General features: G+C 44.3%; 1 protein-coding gene across 1 annotated transcript in view; it reads left to right on the top strand.

The window, feature by feature from the left end:
• Nucleotides 1–17,058, top strand: part of hmcn2 (hemicentin 2) — a gene marked incomplete at its 5' end in the record, with an annotated part of 74,624 nt that overhangs the window by 38,393 nt on the left and 19,173 nt on the right. The window contains 27 exons of the mRNA XM_079516984.1: nt 83–247; nt 812–925; nt 1,167–1,363; nt 2,067–2,148; nt 2,683–2,814; nt 2,935–3,078; nt 3,201–3,360; nt 3,609–3,733; nt 3,998–4,181; nt 5,161–5,258; nt 5,558–5,836; nt 6,652–6,842; nt 7,210–7,291; nt 8,692–8,828; nt 8,998–9,139; nt 9,415–9,559; nt 9,814–9,941; nt 10,269–10,425; nt 10,524–10,645; nt 11,115–11,279; nt 12,124–12,231; nt 13,317–13,451; nt 14,030–14,164; nt 14,490–14,759; nt 15,783–15,973; nt 16,137–16,350; nt 16,799–16,933. Of these exons, the coding sequence (XP_079373110.1) occupies nt 83–247; nt 812–925; nt 1,167–1,363; nt 2,067–2,148; nt 2,683–2,814; nt 2,935–3,078; nt 3,201–3,360; nt 3,609–3,733; nt 3,998–4,181; nt 5,161–5,258; nt 5,558–5,836; nt 6,652–6,842; nt 7,210–7,291; nt 8,692–8,828; nt 8,998–9,139; nt 9,415–9,559; nt 9,814–9,941; nt 10,269–10,425; nt 10,524–10,645; nt 11,115–11,279; nt 12,124–12,231; nt 13,317–13,451; nt 14,030–14,164; nt 14,490–14,759; nt 15,783–15,973; nt 16,137–16,350; nt 16,799–16,933 (4,137 nt within the window). The remainder of the gene's footprint in view (nt 1–82; nt 248–811; nt 926–1,166; nt 1,364–2,066; nt 2,149–2,682; nt 2,815–2,934; nt 3,079–3,200; nt 3,361–3,608; nt 3,734–3,997; nt 4,182–5,160; nt 5,259–5,557; nt 5,837–6,651; nt 6,843–7,209; nt 7,292–8,691; nt 8,829–8,997; nt 9,140–9,414; nt 9,560–9,813; nt 9,942–10,268; nt 10,426–10,523; nt 10,646–11,114; nt 11,280–12,123; nt 12,232–13,316; nt 13,452–14,029; nt 14,165–14,489; nt 14,760–15,782; nt 15,974–16,136; nt 16,351–16,798; nt 16,934–17,058) is intronic.

Below are 17,058 nucleotides of genomic sequence, written 5' to 3' on the forward strand. Positions count from 1 at the left end.
AGGGTCTGTGAGAAAACAGACACAGTTATTCTCTGTAGAATGGGCGAAAGAAAAATGTAAATGCACTTTTCTTCTTCCCCAGTTCCTCCAAGGATAAGCGGACAGAAGGAGGAGGGGGTGAGTGTGATTGAGGGCCACATGGTGTCCCTGTTGTGTGAAGTTCTTCAGGCCTACCCTCCTCCAGAGATCACCTGGACCAGAGACGGACAGATCCTACAGTTTAGCACAGGCATCCATATCCTGCCAGGTCAGCAACATTTAGCACCGTCCATACATGAACACAGTGTACTAGTAGTCACTCCTCCATACAGTGAGAACACTGAGAGGAGGTGACTGAGACTCCTCCATACAGTGAGAATACTGAGATGAGGTGACTGAGACTCCTCCATACAGTGAGAACACTGAGAGGAGGTGACTGAGACTCCTCCATACAGTGAGAACACTGGGAGGAGGTGACTGAGACTCCTCCATACAGTGAGAACACTGAGAGGAGGTGACTGAGACTCCTCCATACAGTGAGAACACTGAGAGGAGGTGACTGAGACTCCTCCATACAGTGAGAACACTGAGAGGAGGTGACTGAGACTCCTCCATACAGTGAGAACACTGAGAATTTGAATTTGTTTTTGAAACACTTGAATCACTGCCGACCCTTATCGCTGTGATCATGTTTCCTGTTCCTTAAAGACGGCATCTGTCTTTAGTCTGATCTATTTTGAGTCATCCGCAGAATGCAATTTTAAGTTTCATTAGATTACCGCACAAATATTCAATCTTTTTCTATATGCCTGACTGTTGTTGTATTGTGCAGGTGGTCAGATGCTGCAGTTGCCCCGGGCTAGAGTAGAGGATGCAGGACAGTACGTCTGCACGGCCACCAATTCAGCTGGCCAGGATCAGAAGAGCATCCTGCTGAGTGTTTATGGTAAGAGACATGCTAGTAGCATCTGCGCAGTTCAGCAACACTCACAGATGATCTAATCACAAAACACTGCTGAGCCATATAACATGACCCACAGAACAGCCCTGGAGGCGGCAGGACAATGGCCCTATGACTGTTCACCGCAAAACCACATGTGACAGCAGTTAGTTAAGGATTGAGTAATGCTTCTATGAAATGAGTCATGGTGAGATCATCTCACTGTCCTGTCATCATGTTCCGATAGTTTTGCCCACTCTGAAGCCTCGTCTGGACACCGAGTCAGAGCTGGAGACTCCTCAGGTGGGCTCCTCTGTCACCCTGCGCTGCGAGGCCAGGGGTCTCCCGAAACCTGAGATCACATGGTACAGGAATGGGCAGCAGCTGGTACCGGGGAATGGCCTGAGGATGGATGATCACCTTCTTGAGATCATTGGAGTGCAGGTCAGAGTTCCGGCTCATATCATAATAACAACAATAACGTATTAGTATTTATTCCCTGATTAACCACTTGAACCCCTAGCATCCCTATTCTGGCGGCTAACATTCGGCGAAAATAGCAGATCTAGAATAGAATAGACTAGACTTTATTTGCCATTAGCAGCATTAACCCATTTTGGGTGGGAACCCCTTTTAGTGTTTTAAACATGTTATAATTTAGCTATTGAAAAATAGCAGATCTACAAGCTCATAGCGCGCCACCGAGTGGCGCGCTACGAGCTTGTAGGTCTGCTATTTTTGAAAAATCGTGAAAATGTTTATTTCAGAAAACTGGAGGATTTAGAAGATCTTTTTTTAAATTTTGAGGTCAGGCCTAAATGGGTTAAAAAGACATAAATACAGATAAGACAAACCTTCAATCCTAGAATAAATAAGTACTTCATAGTAAAAACAGTGGAAAATATAGTGCTATTTAATCTTTCGTGATTCAGGTCATTTTGTGCAAAAGATAGGGCCTACTGCAATTCAATGAATCTACACGCTCATAATGCTTCACCATGCGTTGCAATGTGACGTGGCTAATAGATTTGGGGTAGACCAGGGGAAAAGGTGCAGACCAAGTATAGAAGCCTGGGGAACCCCGGTCAACAAAGTATTATGTTTTACGTGGTTAATTATTACTCTGTCCTGTTTTTCTGGTCCATAGTTGGCAGATGGTGGCACCTATACCTGCAAGGTATCCAATGTGGCAGGACAGGTGGACCGGACCTTCAGGTTAACAGTTCATGGTGAGACATGCATCATCTGTTGTGTTTTGACATACATACTGTATATATACCCATTACATGTTTTTCTTGCATTTGAGGACTAGTGTATGGGAGTTTTTTCTTTCAATATGTTTGGTCTGTGTATGGGAGCTTTTACTTTCAATCTTCTCCTACCCACCTGTTGCCTTTGTATGCAAAATACTTGTTTTTTTATTATAATAAGTCAGTGAATACTCAAGTTTCTACATGAGATGAATTCAACATTACCAGTAATTTGAATTAATTTTAAAAGATAAATGATGAAAATCAGTTATTAACGAGAATCTTCTCTGACCATTTGTATATTAACTGATATTAGACCTAGACCATGGGAACAGAAATGGGAGCAGATTCTCTGATAGTCTCAGAGTTTCCTAGGTCTTTTATCCACCAGGAGCTGATGAGTGAGTGAGCACCACTGCAATTAATCAGTAACTCACTGCAGCTGTAATGGGAGGTACACAGGGGAGACCTGTTTCGGTTTCAGTTTTACTCACAATATCCCTGTCACCATAGTTCCTCCTGTCCTGGATGGACCTCTCCATGAGTCGCTGATCCAGACAATGGGCTCCCGAGTCACCCTGCTGTGTGAGGCCTCAGGGGTCCCTGTTCCCAGCATCACGTGGCTCAAGGATGGAACTCCCATTGGTAAGAGGAATTCTAAAAATGTCCTCTCAACACGGAAATTAGTGTTACCGAAAATCAGTAAATATGATAGAGCATAGGAATGTATGACACCTGGCATAATTTCATGATTTTGCACTCCAGAAAGCAGTCTACATTGGCAATGGTCTGTTCGGGGGAACAGGCTAGAGCTGGGGCCTTTATCGCTGTCCCACGCAGGGACATACAGCTGTGTAGCCAAGAACGGCGAGGGGATGACACAGAAGGACTATACACTCACTGTGCAGGGTAAAGAACAGTGCTTGCAATATGGCATATTCACACCAAAATGTTCTTACTTATAAAGTTATATAGTTCCTTTGAAACAGATTGGATGTGATATTTTAACGCTTTGCTCCACATCCTCACAGTATCTCCAACCATCATGGATTCCAGCCACCCGACAGAACTGAGTGCTCCAATGGGAGAGGCGCTGACTCTGGAGTGCAAAGCTTCTGGGTCCCCCACACCTCAACTGAGCTGGCTAAAGAACGGACTGACTCTGGAGGGATCAGACACTCGGCATATAGAGTAAGCCTTCATCATTCACGGCCTCTGATTTACTTTCTGACTGACTAGTAGTGAAGGCATATTGTTGTCAGGGTTCGATTTGTAGGGGGGATATTTTCTTACCTACTTAAGACCTATATTTTGTTCACGTGTTGTGATGTGACACGTTGTGAGCTTGTAGATCTGCTGTAGATCCTCCCCACACACACAGATGCAGCGTTATTGTTTGCATAAATAATTACAGTAGTAATGCATTTGTTTTTCAACAGTATAACACCAGATGGCACCACCTTAACCTTACTGATGCTGAGCCCTGAGGACTCTGGGACATACACTTGTCTGGCTATGAGCCCCGCTGGCCAGGAGAGCAAAATCTACACCCTCTTTGTCCTGGGTCAGTTTTTCTGGAAAGCAACGAGTGTATTGATGCATTTGCTGTCCTGTATAGTTCAATAAATAATGCATGGCTCCGCTACCTCTGCCAGGGTTTGGGGGCTCAATTAACACGGAGACCACATGTGCTAAAAATATAAAATGATTAAATGCAAAACTATGTGCTTTTGGGTTCAAGTGTACAGACACATGGCATAGGTTAATGGTATTTGAGTAGTCTCAAACTTTCTGTACTACGTTAATCAATATGACATTCACATCACAGTGCCCCCATCTATCTCTGGCGAGACCACTGTGCCAAGAGAGGTACAAACCACCCAGGACGGTGTGGTGACCCTGGAATGTCACGCAGCAGGCAACCCTCCACCTCAGATCAGCTGGTTGAAGAATGGACGGCCTCTGCTCCTCTCTCCCCGCACACGCCTCCTCTCTGCTGACTCTGTGCTTCGGTCAGTACATTAAATATAACATTCCTTGCTCATGGGGCCTGGGTGGCATAGAGATAAAACACTCCCCCACCTAGGGGTGTCCGGGTGGCGCAGGGGAAAAGTTCCTGCCCGCCACTGTTGAGACTGGGGCTAGATTACTCTTGCTGCGGTGCCTCCTGCTTGGCTTGGACAAACACATTTGCCAATGTTCAGAGGTGGGAATCCGGCAGGGGAGGGTGATCTCTGTCGCTGTAATAGCAACCCCCTACAGGTTGGTTGGGGCACCTGTTCAGCAGGGAGGAGAACTGGGAGGGATAGCATGTTATGACCTCCCAGTGAAACTCCTCAGTGTCGGGTGAAAAGAAGGGGCTGACGACTCCATGTGTATCGGAGGAGACTTGTGGTTGTCTATACCCTCAACAGGAGCAGCAGGTAGCGTTTGGCAGTGACAGAGACAATGCAAATGGGGGTAATTGTTGATGACTAAATTGGGGGAGAAAATTCAAAGTTTTATGAAAAATAAAAACACCCCCCACCACAGAGACCCCGACCAATTCTCGCCAACAATGCCTGCAGCTTTGCCACCCAGCTTTGCCAAACACAATGGCAGTGTTCAGGAGACAGATAATGTCCTTGTTGCTGCACTAGCGACCCCTGCTGGATCATTAGGGAATCTGATAATCGATGAGGGGATCTCGGGGAGAGAGATTGAACCTCTGCACGCATTACATTTTCCTAGTGAAACCCCTCTGTGTAAAAAATGTCTAGTGTATCCATGTGTATCAAAGAAGAGAGAGACATGTTCTACATCTACAGCCTACCCCAGCAAACAGTGGGAGATTTGGCAGTAACAGGAACCACAGTACACATTGAGAATTAATTTGGGGAGAAAATGGGGAAAACGCAAACCAAACCAAACAAACAGAGCCATATAATTTATGAACGGTAGAATGTTTCCAGTTGTTCTTTTGATGGATGTGTTCCCTTTCTGTTTGTCTAGGATTTCTCCTGTACAGTTGTCTGACTCTGGAGTGTACACTTGTGTGGCTCGCAGCCGGGCCGGTCTTGCAGAGCTCATCTATGATCTTCAAGTCCAAGGTACCCACTGACATTGAAAACATTCAATACATTTACAGACCTTTAGCCCACTTAAACAAAGGTGTACAAACCCCCCCAGTACATACTATTACGTACAATCGTACATTATGTAGAAAGTCATTAACAATCTCAAAATGTTTTTGTCCAGCCCTGGTGAAGCCAGTGTTCCCAGTTAACCACATTAACCTTTTATTATTATTGTAGGCATTTATATAATATAACATTAATTTGTTAAATATAGGGCTTAAGTTGTTAAGTTTCACATTCACACCGGAGCTACTGATGTGTTTGCGCCACAGTACCTCCAGCTGTGGACCACGTTGAGCCAGTGGAGCCAGTGACGGTGGTCCAGGGCTCCTTGGTGACGTTGACCTGTGAGGCTCGCGGCGTGCCCCCTCCCTCTCTGGAATGGCAGAAGGACGGCCAGCCGCTGTCCCTGCACCGCAACCTGCTGCTGGACGGCCAGGAGACACGTCTACAGCTGCCCGATGTGACGTCCTCAGACGCAGGGCTCTACAGCTGTGTGGCCAGCAACCAGGCTGGCAGCAGCACCAAGAGCTTCAACCTCACTGTGCTAGGTCCGTGCTTCTCAAGCCGTTTCATGTCAAGCACTCAAAAAGGAATATGTATTTGACCCCCTTTTGTTTCTGCAACCAAAAAAAAAGAAAGACACCAATATGTGTTTAACCCATTGATACCTGAGGCTGAATCTGGGAACGCCTTCTAGGGCCTGACCTAAGGTTTCTGAAAACCTTCAAATTTTGATTCATTATTTTTTTTAATAGTTATGTTTTTTCAAAAATAGCAGACCTACAAGTTCATAGCGCGCCACTCGGTGGCGCGCTATGAGCTTGTAGATCTGCTATTTTTCAATAGCTAAATTATAACAATAGCTGATGAGACACAGAGAGAGCGCCGGCATCAAGGGTAGAACAACGTATAGGTTGCACCAGGCATCAATGGGTTAATAAATACTGTAAACAAACAAACATAATGAGACAGACCAAGTGGTCTTAAGGGTGTGATCACACCAAACTTTAATTTTGCCTATAGCAGCGGATTCTGCCAATGCTTTTCAATGGGTGGAAATCCGTGAAAGTCAACATTTAGAATCTGCCGCATAGGCAGAATTATAGTTGGGTGAGACCGCACCCTTAGGCATGTTTTGTGGAGTGGAGTATCTGGTACCGTTGAACGTTTTTCTGCGGTGAACGAGCATGTTTTGAAAATGGTTTGTCCTGTGGTTGCTGATAAAACCACATGAATTAATTAATTGGAAATAGAACTGTAAATGGTTTACTTACCCACTAGAAGCTATAAACATTTTACACATTTAAAGCTAAAACTAAACTAAATACTTATTTTTTCTCTTAACTGTTTATTTTATTTCTAGAACCCCCAAAGATATCCACCTCTGGTTTCCCAGCGGAGCTGACCATAGCAGTCAACAGCCCACTGGAATTGGAGTGTTATGCTGTCGGGGTCCCCCCTCCCACGCTGAGCTGGCTCAAGGACAGCCGGCCCTTGGAGGGAACTGAAATAGTACAGGAGGATGGACGCTTTATCAGGATTAGCAAAGTGCAGGTAAATGGCAACCCTGAAAAACTTCAGAATGTCACTGTGTACGGGTCGAAAACGTAATTGCAAGATGACCTCCTTTGTTAACCACTTTCAACCTGGCGTCCCTTCAGATGTTTTCATTACATTTGCAATGTATTACTGTATGTGAATTGAAACATGAAGTAATAGATTATATTTTTCTTAAATACTTTCAGATTGTTTGTGTACACAGTACACCCTCTCTTAGGCATTAAATGGCAAACATGTAAGGATGTCAAATTTTGCCATGCTACACTTTTGTATGAAAAAGTATAAAATAGGGCTTATCAGAAACTTTTCAAGTGTTTTTGTGTGGGACCCACTCAAGATGATGAATGGTGTCTTTTTAAAGGTGGAGGATGCAGGTCTGTACACCTGCCTGGCCAGCAGCCCAGCGGGAGAAGATGGAAGAAACCACTGGGTCCGCGTCCAAGGTGACACATTATCTTTCAACTTATCATACATTGTTGATCATCAAAAAGACACTTCGTGTCTGCCGCTCCAACCCTGTCATTGCCGTAAATCACACAGCATTACCATCCCCCTGTGCAGCAAAATCCTGAGTATTCTTTTAACACAGCGTAGAAATGGGCCTGTAAGGGTCCATTTTGAAAATCTATTGTTGCACAGGCTTAGATCAGCATAATCCTAAGGGCACAAACCTTCATTTGTGCCCTGCTTTACTCACAATAAATCACTCGCACTTCAAAGTTCTTACTATCGTTTGGTCGTAATGTTAACCATTTGCAATCTATCCAGTGATTTGCCATGGGTAAAATGTTACTATAATGGTTAATAGTAAATATAGTAGCACTCTTGCTTTATTGTCATCTGTACTTGCAGGCATAATGTAGACATTGGGATGGCTCTGATACATTTAACAAGAACAATAAAATACACGTTAAACCCCTTCCATGCATGGCATCTGTTTAACACTGACTGACATTCTGTGCTCTGATCATTGAAAGACCTAAGCTAGAGCTGAACCTACTTGTAATGTGCATGGATGGAGCAGTATCACCTGCTGCTACTGGGTACAGCAGTAATGTGCATGGATGGAGCAGTATCACTGCTGCTACTGGGTACAGCAGTAATGTGCATGGATGGAGCAGTATCACTGCTGCTACTGGGTACAGCAGTAATGTGCATGGATGGAGCAGTATCACTGCTGCTACTGGGTACAGCAGTAATGTGCATGGATGGAGCAGTATCACCTGCTGCTACTGGGTACAGCAGTAATGTGCATGGATATGGAGCAGTATCACTGCTGCTACTGGGTACAGCAGTAATGTGCATGGATGGAGCAGTATCACTGCTGCTACTGGGTACAGCAGTAATGTGCATGGATGGAGCAGTATCACTGCTGCTACTGGGTACAGCAGTAATGTGCATGGATGGAGCAGTATCACTGCTGCTACTGGGTACAGCAGTAATGTGCATGGATATGGAGCAGTATCACTGCTGCTACTGGGTACAGCAGTAATGTGCATGGATGGAGCAGTATCACCTGCTGCTACTGGGTACAGCAGTAATGTGCTCGTTGCTTCGATGTATTCATTCATCCTGAATCAGCTTTTCTGATGTTTCCTGAATATAAGGGGGAAAAGTATGAAAAAACAATTTCAATCACAGATGGTAGAAATCACACAGAACAGCTTGAGAGATTCCAAAATCGTTCAGTCATCTCAGGAAAAAAAAACAATTTTGCCGAGCCGTCGTTACTTACCGGTAAATCAGTCTTGATGAGATTATCATGGATTAAATGTAAATCGATTTGGGGGACGACTAAAGTCGTGCCAGTAATGATCAAGGGTTGTTTTTGTTTTTGTTCCAGCTCCACCAACTCTCGTTGGCTCTAGTGATGTGAGAACAGTGACTGTGCCAGCCAAGGGACATTTGACTCTGGAGTGCTTGGCAGACAGCGACCCTCCTCCTGAAATAGCATGGTACAAGGATGAGGTGAAACTGCAGGTATGGGCTCAGAGGACATGGAGAAAGCCAAGGATGCCAGCAATTATACACAGCGTGGTCTGTCTGTCATCACGTCTGACTCACCACTCGCCACCCTCTCTCTTCCTCTTCTCTGTTTTTTTTTTATATCTATCTTTTTTTTCCCACTCCTCTGCTCTCGTTCTGCCAGCTGGGAGGTCGTGTCCAGCGGCTGGCAGGGGGTCAATACCTGGAGATTCAAGATGTCAGGACTGAGGACAGTGGTCAGTACAGCTGTGTGGTCACCAACATGGCCGGAAGCACCAGTCTCTTTTTCACTGTGGAGATCCTCTGTAAGTTAACCATACATAAAGTACATGTATACTGTATGTAGTACGTACACATGTATGCGTGAATACAGTACATTCATATACACATGCACGCACGAACGCATGCATGCACGTACGAACGCACACACACACACACACACACACACACACACACACACACACACACACACACACACACACACACACACACACACACACACACACACACACACACACACACACACACACACACAGTCATGTCATGCTGGTGATGTTAATGTCACTTTGTTTTCCTGCAGTGCCTCCAGTCATAAAGGAAAGCAGCTCCGTGGTGACGGTGCACCTCGGTCACGATGCAGTTTTACCGTGTGAAGTTGAAGATCAATCTTCTCCCGCAGTCATGTGGAGAAAAGATGGCTTCCCTGTAGCTCACGATAACGACAAGTAAGTTCAAGCATCCTGCCGTTTGAGCCGGCTTCATCCGGTTCCAGGGCACCTTGTGTTTTTCATAATGGCAGCTGCCAGTAGCCGGCATACAGTACAGCGAGGAGACGGAACAAGTTCAACAATCTGTCTCAAGTGTTAAAAATCCTTCTATTGGTTGCAGTTTGTAGTTACTATACTGTATTAACTCTATTTCATCTGTCATTTCTATTATTGTGCATTATTTGTATTGTTATTATATCTATGTATTCCAGGTACAGCACGCTATCAGAGGGCTCCCTGCGTGTACACGGGGTGCAGCTGAGTGATGCTGGCCGTTACTACTGCACCGTTTCTAATCAGGCCGGTTCCGATCACAGGGGAATGGACCTGCGGGTGTTTGGTAAATACAGCACTCAAGAAATACACTTCAAGAATTGCTTTGTAACACAAGCGTTTCCTCTGAATGTCGCTGTGGTTGTTTGGCTTTGCGGTCAGTTCAGGTTTGGTTCAACAGCGCTCCTTATTTTCATGGCACGTGTGATTCTAGCGAATTCAGTGCTAAAGTAATTTTATTTTTTTACTAGAACATCAAAGGAAATTTGACAACATCATTGTGTTAATTGGATTTCTCTGGCAGCAGAGAAACAAAAACCACTCGGTGAATAACATTTCACTGATCCAATATAATACTTGACTGTCCTGTTGAATCTGTGTTGTCTCTGTTTAGTGGGCCCTTCGATCAGCCCCGGCCCATTCAATGTGACAGTGACCACAGGGCTTCGAGCTGTGCTGAGCTGCGACGCCACCGGTATACCACCGCCTCAAGTGTCCTGGAAAAGAAATGGCACACCATTAGACATGAACCAGCAGCCTGGGGCATACAGGTGACGATGGAGAAATGCATGTAGTGTACATGGCATATCAGACATAAGTCATAAAGACGTTGAAATTGAGTTATTTGTCCCTGTTCTCTTCCGTCTAGGCTGCTGGCCTCTGGGTCTCTGGTCCTCTCCAACCCGGCCAATGACGATGAGGGTTATTTTGAGTGCACGGCTGTCAATGAAGTTGGAGAGGAGCGCAGAGTCATTGAGGTCATACTCCAAGGTGAAGGTTTATTTTTGCTCAGTTTTGTACAGTAATGTGGTTGTGGAAAATCACTTAAAGGGGCATTCCACTCATTTTCAACATTTTACAATGTCATTAATATACCTTAGAGCTGTTGTGTGGAAATAATAAAAAAGTCCCCCCATTCTGTGTTTCCTAGAACTGGAGGTCTGAAAAAAAAATATCATTATTTTTTATCATTCTTTACCAGAATGGGGGACTTTTTTATTATTTCCACACAACACCTCTAAGGTATATTAATGACCTAGTAACATTTCGAAAATGAGTGGTATTCCCCTTTAAGCAAATAAAATGAATGAACCTCAAAGCAGCCAATCTACAAGCTCAGTACAGCGCATTGTGCGCAATGTAGATCTGCCTATCTTTGAAGAAATGTGCCCACAATAGCCAGTAAAATCTGTTATTTTAATATTCAGAGGAACATTTTGTGGTCTTTTTTCCCCTGTAGTGCCTCCATCCATTGAAGATGATGTCACATCAGTCATTGCTGTGAAGATGTCTCCCGTGGTGCTGCCATGTCACGTACAGGGTCGTCCTCAGCCCACTGTCACCTGGGCCAAGGGGGGAGCCAAGCTCGGCTCCAGGGGAGGGACTTACCGTGTCCTGCCCACCGGTAAGACCGTCGCTATGTTTCTGACTGGTACAGTTGGGTGCCACCGATATTGTCCCTTATCATTTGACCCATTTAGGCCTGACCTCAAAATTTAAAAAAATCCTTCTAAATCCTCCAGTTTTCTGAAATAAATATTTTCACGATTTTTCAAAAATAGCAGACCTACAAGCTCGTAGCGCGCCACTCGGTGGCGCGCTATGAGCTTGTAGATCTGCTATTTTTCAATAACTAAATTATAACATAATGTTTAAAACACCAAAAGGGGTTCCCGCCCAAAATGGGTTAACTGTCCTTTTGCGCAGATCACGCAAACCTCAGCAAAAATAAAAGGACAATATCGATGGCCTCCAACTGTATGCTGATTCTGCAGTAGTACGCATTCCTCTGTAGCATAGACAGAGACGTGACTTGCATTCAGGCATCTGTTTCTATGTAAAGATATAATTGGAGATTTTCCATTAGGCATACCTTCATCACTGGCACATGGCCCTCTGGAGTGTAACGCTCACGGTCAAATAATTGTCTCCCACTTTGTGAGCACAGATCTGCACAAATCAAATTCAAAAGTAGCAGATCTACAAGCTCATCGCGCGGCACGAAGTGACGAGCTATGAGCTTGTATATCTGCTAATTTTGAATAGCCAAATAAATTAAAATTATACAGATGCTTTCCCGGTTGCCTAGAGTTTTTAATGAACTTGGTAGTTCTGCTTTTGACTTCTGTACCCCTACCTCATGGAATACCATACAGTAGTGTTTATAAAAATGTGATAATCAGTCCAGAACATAGCTGTAGAAAATGTAATAACTTAGCAATTGGATTACATTCATATTTTATATGCAGGAGTGCTGGAAATAACCGCTGCAGTTCCAAGTCATGCTGGCAGGTACACATGCTCTGCCCGCAACCCAGCTGGGGTGGCACACAAACACATCTCTCTGACTGTGCAAGGTGAGTTCTGAATTATAATATAATATATCTAGAGGGCGGAGTGCCCTGCGCCAGCTCTTCATTTCAATGGAAGTTGCTCGCCAGAATTTGAAACACCCAGAAGATCTACTTCCGCATTTTTCTTGATTTGAGCACCAACATTTGGTGCCCAAATGCAGAAGACTTGAGCACTGAGCAGACGCACTAGGCTTTCTAAGTATTGCAATTCCAGATTTGACCACCAGGCAGCTTGACTGTTCTACCGTGGTTCTGGGGGCTTCCATACAACGGGTCACTACAGATTGTAATAGTGTAATGGTCAACTTTTTACTTGCGTACTAAAAATATCACTACCTCAATGTAGAAATGCTCGGTTATTAAGTAAAAGTCCTGTATTCAAAATTGTATTTGAGTAAATGTACAAACGTGTTTCATTGCATTGTATTTGTATTATTGAAATGTGTCAAACATTTTCAAAAATGCCAAATCTATAAGCTCTGTGAGGTTGTAGATATGCTATTTTTTTATTTCCGAAGTATTATATATAGTATAGGGATTAATTGGTTAATGTATGTTTTGTAATAATAATCTATATCTGCAAAGTATAAAGTGTTTAAGAATGGAAATACTCAAATCGCAAAAGTACAGTACTTGACAAAATGTACGTCGTTACTTTCCACCACTGATGGGGTGCTTGTGTTAAAGCGATCTAAACATTGCATGTATCCTTGCTTGTGGTCAGAGCCCCCAGAGATTAAGATCTAAACATTGCATGTATCCTTGCTTGTGGTCAGAGCCCCCAGAGATTAAGATCTAAACATTGCATGTATCCTTGCTTGTGGTCAGAGCCCCCAGAGATTAAGATCTAAACATTGCATGTATCCTTGCTTGTGGTCAGAGCCCCCAGAGATTAAGATCTAAACATTGCATGTATCCTTGCTTGTGGTCAGAGCCCCCAGAGATTAAGATCTAAACATTGCATGTATCCTTGCTTGTGGTCAGAGCCCCCAGAGATTAAGATCTAAACATTGCATGTATCCTTGCTTGTGGTCAGAGCCCCCAGAGATTAAGATCTAAACATTGCATGTATCCTTGCTTGTGGTCAGAGCCCCCAGAGATTAAGCCAATGACAGAGGAAGTTGAAGTGGTGTTGCATCATGGGACTGTTCTCCGCTGTGAGGCCCGTGGTTTCCCCAGACCGACCATCACATGGCAAAGAGAGGGTGTTCCCATTGCAGCAGGTGAGAGAAGCTATATGACATTGAACACAGTGTACACCGCAAAGTCCTCAATGTTATCCACTTGACACCTACATGTAGTCTCTATTCTGGAGGGGGGGGGGGGGGGGGGACATATGCCGGAAATAAATAGTGTGTATACTGTACAACAGTAGTTCTCAACCTGTGGGTCTGGACCCACACGATTTTGAGGGGTCCCCAGATGATGGTGAAGTAACAATTTAAGGACCTTTAAGACCTTTTTAATACCTCTAAAAGAAAGAACAGCAAAGGCATCAAAGTAATCAACAAACTACAGTAGGCTATACTATGAAAACTGGTCAAACATTGGCCAAATATAAGAAAGAGGCAAAAATGTTAAATAGCCGATCTACAAGCTCACAACGAGGCGTTGTGTGTGCCGAAAATTGCATTCCTACATTCCAAGTCCTTGTCAGGGTGGGGGGTTGTTTTGGTGGGTCGTGGCCTGAAAAAGGTTGAGAACCACTGCTGTACAGAGGACAGATCAATACAAAACACATTTGCACTAGATGGTAGATGCTTCTGCTGAAGAAAATGCAATCACTGCTTCTCTGTCACAGGACATAGGTTGGCTGTGCTTTCCAATGGAGCCCTAAAATTCTCCCGGGTCACTTTGGGTGATGCGGGCACCTACCAGTGCCTGGCACAGAATGAAGCAGGAACAGCTGTGGGCAGGACGAAACTAATCCTTCAAGGTAATGTGGAGGTTTACATGATCGTGTAGATTTGAAGAAAATAATGGATGCTGACGGGGTCAATATGACATCCTATGATGTGTGTGGTGTGTGCTGGTTCTGTGCTGCAGCTGCTATTTCCACTCCTGATAAACCGTCCTAGAATGCCACTGAACTACACTATGTGCATACATGTGTCTCAGAGGGACATCTAAAGAAACTAATTCCTAAATGGTGCAATTACTGTGTAATATGATAAAATAAACTAAGTTTCCGCAGAAAACCTGATTTTCCTGAACATTTGTCTGGGAGATTTGTAATGTGGTTACTCTCTGTGCTCCTCCAGTACCACCTGTGCTGAGCGTGCCTCGTCTAGAGTACACAGCCGTGCTGGGCCAGCCGGTCAGCCTGGAGTGTGCAGCCGATGGTCAGCCCCAGCCTGAGGTTACTTGGCTCAAGGAGCGGAGGCCTGTGATTGAGGGTGCATCCGTACGCATCTTTGCCAATGGAACCCTGACGATCACCGTCACCCAGCGCAGTGATGCAGGCCTCTACACCTGCACTGCCAAAAACCTAGCCGGTAGAGCCAGCCAGGATATGAGGCTGATTATTCAAGGTTGGTCACTGTTGTCACAGAGCTACATAATATATAACGTTTTCTAGTTCTGCTATCCAATCATATACATTAATCTTTATTTTCCAGAGAATTATAGAAAACTAAAGCTTTGAGTTTATGTTTAAAGATGGAGTGCCGTGATTTTTTTCCCACCCGGAAACATGATCATCAGGTATTATTATTATATAATGAGGAACCTTTTTTTTTGAGTGGTGTAAACCACTCCTACAACTGGCTTTTGTGTGCAGAAAAAAATGACCATGGTTGCTATGTTCAAAATAATTTCTGACGTAATTAAATCACACCCGGGTGAACTGGATGACCGTAGCAACCGTGGTCATTTTCTCTGCACAAAAAAAGCCAGTTGTGAAATCACATCCAGGTGTGATTTCATTACGTCAGATCAGAGCTGATCAGAGCTGATCAGAGCTGATCAGAGCTGATCATCTCTGAATCTTACGTCAGACCACAGCTGATCATGCTATATAAAACCTTACACCACTCAGTTCACACGGGTGTGATTTTTTTTTAACGTGCAGTATTTGTAAAAATGACGTTTTTATGTGGACACGCCCACTGGTATACCTGGTTTGCCTGGTGGGTGGTGATGTGTGGGGACCCATCTGAACTGAAGCCGCACCCACAGCTGTTGTATGATAAAGGGGAAGGGGTTAGGGGAGGGGATGATATTGTGATGTCACTACTTCACTGTTTTTTTCATTGGCACGTTTGACTGTCAAGGTTTCAGCCTCCAGGAAGAAACCCAAAATCCAAAGGGAAGACATCATTGTACATAACAACCACACTAAGGGGTCTAATGAAGTACTGTCACCTCATAACCACATGAAAAACTGGAATAAATACAAAAATCACGGCACTCCATCTTTAAAAATCTACAGGTTCTGGCATAAGCCTTAATTGCTGACCTTATGTGACAGTTAGGATTTAGTTAGGACTAGGTGTGGGGCCCACCTGACAAGTTCTGTCAAGTAATACTAATTGATAATAACCTTTCTCTTTCAGTCCCACCTATGATTCCTGCTGGGCAGACAGAGCTGTCAGTCATCCAGGGATTCCAGGCGCTGCTTCCATGTGCCGCTCAAGGTTCCCCAGAACCCCGAGTTTCATGGGAGAAAGATGGTACCATTGTGCCCAACCGTCCAGGCAAATTCACTGTACTGCGATCGGGAGAGCTGATCATTGAAAGAGCAGAGGTTAGTGATAATGTACTAATACATATTTCAAACCATGGATGGATGTGAAATGTGTTGAAAGAAAACCGCCTAGAACATAATCACCCCTATGTGTATTTCCATTATGTTCTCGTCATCTTTTAAGTCTATGTTCGAGTGGTTAATTTGAATGTCCCTTGTACAGCCAGGTGATAGCGGCGTCTTCACATGTGTCGCCACCAACGCCGCAGGCTCTGTGAGACAGGACATCCGGCTGTCTGTCAACATGAGGCCCGGCTTCAAGGAGCTGCCAGGTGATGCGACCCTGAACAAGGGTCAGAGTCTGGCCTTGTCTTGCCATGCTCAGGGCACACCCACCCCGGTCATCTCCTGGTCTGCAAATAATAGCCCCTACCCAGGTACATGATCTGTTATGAATCTTAACTTTAATTTCCCCCATGTTATGTTAATACCAAACCTTTAACTGTTATTCCAAAGAATAGTATTGTTTACGGTTAATTTTATATGCTCTCAAACTGGGACCCGGAGACCCTCAGGGTTCATTGAGGGGGTTCCAAATGGACCCGTAAAGGTCTGTAACTCTGGGAGTGCATGCATTTAACCATTTGGTTCCATATGTGGGTCTCAGTTTTATTGTATACAGGGCTGGTTAGCCTGCTAGTTTGTCTTGGTTTGCCTGCATAGTAAATAGTAATGCTCAAATATATTAATGTTGATAGAGGTTTGTCATGTTGGTATGTTATCACAAGGTAGATATAGTTGCAACAACTCTCAGTACTACTCGACATGAACGCTGCCATGTAATAATGATTATAAATTCACATTAATATTCATTGTCTTTGTCAGGTGCCACTGTAGACGAGGCTGGCAGGAGCTCTTTGATCATTGAGAATGTCACAATGAGTGACGCTGGGACCTATATGTGCATAGCAGAGAACAGTGTGGGTTCCATACGTGCACTTTCATTTGTCCGCATCCGAGGTGAGCTGATCAGATCATCAATCTTGTACTGTTAGTCTACAGTACAAGATTGTACCAAATATAGTATTATATTGTATCAGCCCTTTGACTATGAGTGGCATGATGATGATGATGATGATGATGAT

The sequence above is a fragment of the Electrona antarctica genome (genome assembly GCF_951216825.1).
Source record: "Electrona antarctica genome assembly, chromosome: 12".
Lineage (NCBI taxonomy): Eukaryota > Metazoa > Chordata > Actinopteri > Myctophiformes > Myctophidae > Electrona > Electrona antarctica.